Source organism: Alosa sapidissima, chromosome 20 (assembly GCF_018492685.1).
Source record: "Alosa sapidissima isolate fAloSap1 chromosome 20, fAloSap1.pri, whole genome shotgun sequence".
Classification (NCBI taxonomy): Eukaryota; Metazoa; Chordata; class Actinopteri; order Clupeiformes; family Clupeidae; genus Alosa; species Alosa sapidissima.
This window is the reverse complement of record NC_055976.1, coordinates 21587034-21592033: the sequence shown is the minus strand read 5'-3', so window position 1 is coordinate 21592033 and position 5000 is coordinate 21587034. Positions and strand designations below refer to the sequence as shown.

Genomic DNA, 5000 nt, shown 5'->3' with positions numbered 1-5000 from the left:
CTGTATCAGGTTTAGTGAGATATAGATGGAATTTCTACTTTCCCTTTTATGTAGTATGTTAAATACAGATGAAAATAACATGCTTGTGATGTGCTTGGCTCATGCCTGCCTAGAAAACATTCCAGATTTCCACAACTTTACTCTCTTTAATCAAAAATTCAGATTACACTAAAAATCATGGATTGAGCGTTTTAACATCTGACAGCCCAGACACACAAATGTGAGATGTAAGATGTGCTCCTATGCTCCCCAGACACACAGATGTGAGATGTGAGATGTGCTCCTATGCTCCCCCGCCCTCTGCCACAGCTCTACCTCTCGATGCGGACAGGCGTGAAGAAGCGGATGCGGATGAAGTCACCGGCCACTGGGGTGAAGGCCCAGAAGAAGTCCTCTCCCAGGTAAGCCTTCTCCAGCGTGAAGTGCTGATATGTCTTCAGGCTGGTAGTGACCTCTGCCAGAGGGTTGGCGTGGCCCTTGTGAAGCGTCTGCTTCCCAAAGTCCTTATCCTGGAGGAGGAGAACAGGCTATCGTGATTACGCAGGAAGTAGAATCAGTGACCAGGAAGTAAGGGTTGCACCGACTAGTCCACTTGTCCATGGTCATGCGTTACTAACAACACTGAATCCTCAGCGAAAACAACAGGTGAAGAGCATTCTAAGTCAATTGCAGTAGTAACATAGCCTAGAAATCTAGACGCGCCCCTAGCGGCAGCAAATTAGATTTGCTGCCAGGGCTAGTCTAGCAACTCTCCGTTGGCTTGTGAGCTCCAGAAATCGAAACTTAATCAGGCCTTTGAAATCGTGTATAGAGTCGTTTGGTGGGCTTAACATAATGATTGATGGCAGAGTTGCAACGGTTTGGCTTGAATTCCCTGCTACTTGAAAACAAATATCCTATTGCGTCCTATTGCGTGAAGAGGGAATTTGAAAGACAACTGATTATCCCGCCCCTCGGACTGAGCACTGCGAACGGTGAGTGCCCAGACCCTACATTTTAATGTGGGTCTGGCTCGCCAGGCTAGTAGTAACATGAATTGTACGTCAAGTGTGACTAAATATTTCACTTAAGATAAAAACGGTACTCATGTAATTTGCAAAATATGCAAGTCTGTTCTGAAATACAACAAAAGTACAAGTGTCATGCACACTCATTTGAAAAGCATCTGCTAATGACCTGCTAAAGATCTGCTTACCACCCTCACTGGACCCCTTCCAATTCGCCTACTGTCAGAACATGAGCACGAAGGATGCCATCTCTACGGCACTTCACTCTGCCCTGTCCCACCTTAACAATAGCAACACCAATGTGAGAATGCTGTTCATTGACTTTAGTTCAGCATTCAACACCATCATCCCCTCCAAACTGGTCACCAAACTCAGTGAACTGGGCATCAATACCTTCGTCTGTAACTGGATCCTGGGCTTCTTAACCAACAGTCCTCGGTCTGTTAGGTTAAATAATCACACCTCCTCAACCATCACACTGAACACCGGCGTTCCACAGGGATGTGTGCTGAGCCCACTCCTTAACTCACTCTTCACCTATGACTGCACACCTGTACATGACTCTAACGCCATTATCAAGTTTGCAGACAACACTATGGTAATTGGTTTTGTCAACAACAACGATGTTGACGGCTCTCAACACCAAGAAGACAAAAGAGTTCATTGTGGACTTCAGGAAGTCCAAAGCTAGCACACACCCCCATTCTCATCAACGGGACTGAGATGGAGCGTGTCACCAGCTTCAGGTTTCTGGGTGTCTACATCTCTGAGGACCCTTCTTGGACCTCTACCCTGATCAAGAAGGCCCACCTGTCTCCTCAGATTCTGGTGAACTTCTACCGTTGCACCATCCAGAGCATCCTCACCAACTGTGTCACAGTCTGGTATGACAACTTCTCTGCCTACGACTGGAAAGCAAAGCACTGAGTGTGGTGAAAACTGCCCAACGCATTCATGGTTCCTCACTCCCCTCCATCAACGCCATTCAGGGCAAGCGGTGCTTGCGTAAGGCGCGCAGCATCATCAAAGACTGTTCTCACCCCAACCACAGACTGTTCACCCCACTCCCCTCCGGGTGGCGTTACAGGTCTCTCCGCACCCGAAGCAGCAGGTTCAGAGGAAGTTTCTTCCCTGCGGCTGTCACCCGATTGAACTCAAGCTCTGCATCCCGGTGACATCCAACCAACTACTCTGTACTCTGCACAACGACAATAAATCTAATTGAATCTAATCTAATCTAATCTAATTTAATCTCACGTAAACTGAGGAGTGATCTAAAATCTTCTGAACAGCAGTCAATTAGCAACTTCACCAAACGCCCCGCTGTGATCAGAGAAAAGATGGCTGCAAATCACCAATTTGCTGGTGAATTTTATTGTCAAAGACATTAGACAGTACATGGAAAGGGTAGTGTGTTTAGACTTTTAGACTTAATAATAAGAAATAGTTGGGAAAAAGGTTGACATAGCAACAAACCACCAATACATCATGAATGTAAATAGTCTAGCCTATATAGCAGAGATAGAGACTCTAGAGTCTCTAGCTAAACAGTGAGGATAACTGCATATTATGAATGATGATCAGCACTTGTTTCATAACTAAAGGTGTTTATCTTTGGAAAGGTGCAAGATGATCAGCCGTCAACCTAAGAATAACAATACATGTTAGTGAACTGTGATTAAATTACAATGGGAAAAGTGAAACACCCCTGCAGGCATAACAGAATGTATGATTGCTAGTAGGCGTACAGATTATAGTTTGTGTTGACATTTCAATATGTTTTATTTTGCACTCTTTTGCAGTAATTTGTCCTGTGTTTTTATCAGTGAGGTCATCAGAGATTAGTTGACGTCAACTTGACTATCAACAAATGTCAATCAACTTAAAAAAAATATCATGTTGTGCAAACCCTAACGGGAAGTAGAACGGGCAATTACACAGGAGGTAGAATCAAACATAGATATTAGAAAGCTAGATACCGCATTGGGCTCTAGAACATATGTAAATAGCAACGCCATATTGGTGGGGGCAACAATCACTGTAGGTCAATAGAGAAACATGTGACTCTGACTGGAAATCAGACAGGTGTCTCTGATTGCCGGCATATGTTGCCCATAGACAGTAAGGTGTTTGCCCCCAGCAACATGGCGACTGCGTTCATAATGCCACCTAATAGAACTCGACGGATAATCCGGTATCTAACTCAGGATTGAGTACAACAGGAAGTACAAATCTGAGGACCAATGGGGAGCTGGGAAGAGTGACCAATGAGCTAGGGGGACAAGGACAGAATAAAACATTCCAAAAGCGGAATAGTAAACAATAGAGGGGGACTGAGAAAATGCAGTAGCATCAAGACTATTGGACAGCATGTCCCCTAAATTAGACAATCACTAGGCCATGATAGCATAGGTCAATGAGACTTTGACTGAGAACAGCCTTACTGCCACCAATCTCCAAAGCATAGATAAAACCACCAACAACCAAATAAATAAACTAATAATAGTCTTTGGCTAGCAGGGTATGCAAAATAAAAAGATACAGCCATGTTTTTCTAATGATTCCTTCTCACGTATCTGATGCAGGATTCACTCGTCAGATTTTATCCATTGAAGATTCCCACACTGAAAATTCCCACACAGACACACACTCTCTGTTTGACTCTGAGGGACTAATAGGAGTCTTTGAAGCCAATAGGCTGGAGGTTTCATTTAAGAGAATAACCATATTCAGTGACCGAAAAGGAGTTTGCATGTGGACGAAAGGCTGAAACATTAAACAAAAAATGTTTCAGCTGCATGTGGACATGGCCTTCCCCAGTCCTCACCTTCAGTTTCTGGATCTTTCCAGCCAGAGAGGAGTGTGTCCCCACGTGCTGGAAGAGGGAGGGCTTGAAGCGGATCCTCAGGTTGGCCTTCTGCCGATCACAGTGTTTCTGGAAGCCAAACACACCATACAAATAACACGCTTAGACAGGATTATGACAATGACCAGAGACCTGCTAATGGTTTCTCATAACTCTCTGTGTGTTTGTGTGTGTGTGTGTGTGTGTGTGTGTGTGTGTGTGTGTGTGTGTGTGTGTGTGTGTGTCTGGAGGGAAGTTACACCATGACCAGGCAAGATTGGTGTCAACAGCAATCCATCCTTCAAAACGTGACATACTCCAGGACTACACACAATATTTTTAAATCCTACCATATGTTTATTTCTGAAGGAGAGCTAACAGCACACTGTACAGAGAAAATTGTTTTCTTGCATCTATTGATATGTGTTTTAATATACACTGCCATTAAAAAGTATGGGGTGAGTTAAAATTTTCCATAGAATAAGTCCTGCCTCCGAAACATCCGGATCCACCCAACTTCCAGGCGTCGAATGTCTATGGGAAATAACATGGCATTTCGAAATATCATACCTGTCAAACATCTGTAGGTGGCGAAGTAGAAAAAAATGGTGGGGCGATTGGCCTACACACTTATGCCATCTGGTTTTCACTGGATTTTTTGATTTTCGGTGCAGTTAAAGTAGAAATACATCAGTAAGAAGCACTAAGCTAACGCATGCTTCGGACGCCGCGACTTCCCGAGTCAAGGTTGCATAGCAACGGCAATGTTTCATAGTTTGTCTTCACCGAAATGGAGTTCGTGGCACCAGAGCCTGTCTACGGAGGTGGCACTAACCCTGCGTGAAATCGCCATGTTTGATAGGTTGTTAATACATTCTGAAAATGTTACTGTTCTGATCAAGGTCATGCAAAATAAAGCTATCGACTCAATACGACTCTGCCTCTGATTCCTAGTCTGCTTATCATTATTGATTGAAAAGAGGCTGAAAAGAGGCTGAACCTTGCAAACGAATAACTTTTATAGACCACTGAAATCACGCGTGAATCACACGTGAAACTGACCATCACGTTAGGTTGTGAGCGAGATCTAACGCCCTCCTCCGCCCGTGTACATCAGAACTAGCTCCCGGTTAGCATTAATAATCGTT

General features: G+C 44.1%; 1 protein-coding gene across 1 annotated transcript in view; it reads right to left on the bottom strand.

Annotated features, from left to right (window-relative positions):
• The window catches only part of mgat4b (alpha-1,3-mannosyl-glycoprotein 4-beta-N-acetylglucosaminyltransferase B), a 136559-nt gene that overhangs the window by 8761 nt on the left and 122798 nt on the right, over positions 1-5000 (bottom strand). Inside the window, exons 10-11 of the mRNA XM_042075408.1 lie at positions 3835-3942; positions 316-509 (exon numbers count right to left, since the gene is read on the bottom strand). Of these exons, the coding sequence (XP_041931342.1) occupies positions 316-509; positions 3835-3942 (302 nt within the window). The remainder of the gene's footprint in view (positions 1-315; positions 510-3834; positions 3943-5000) is intronic.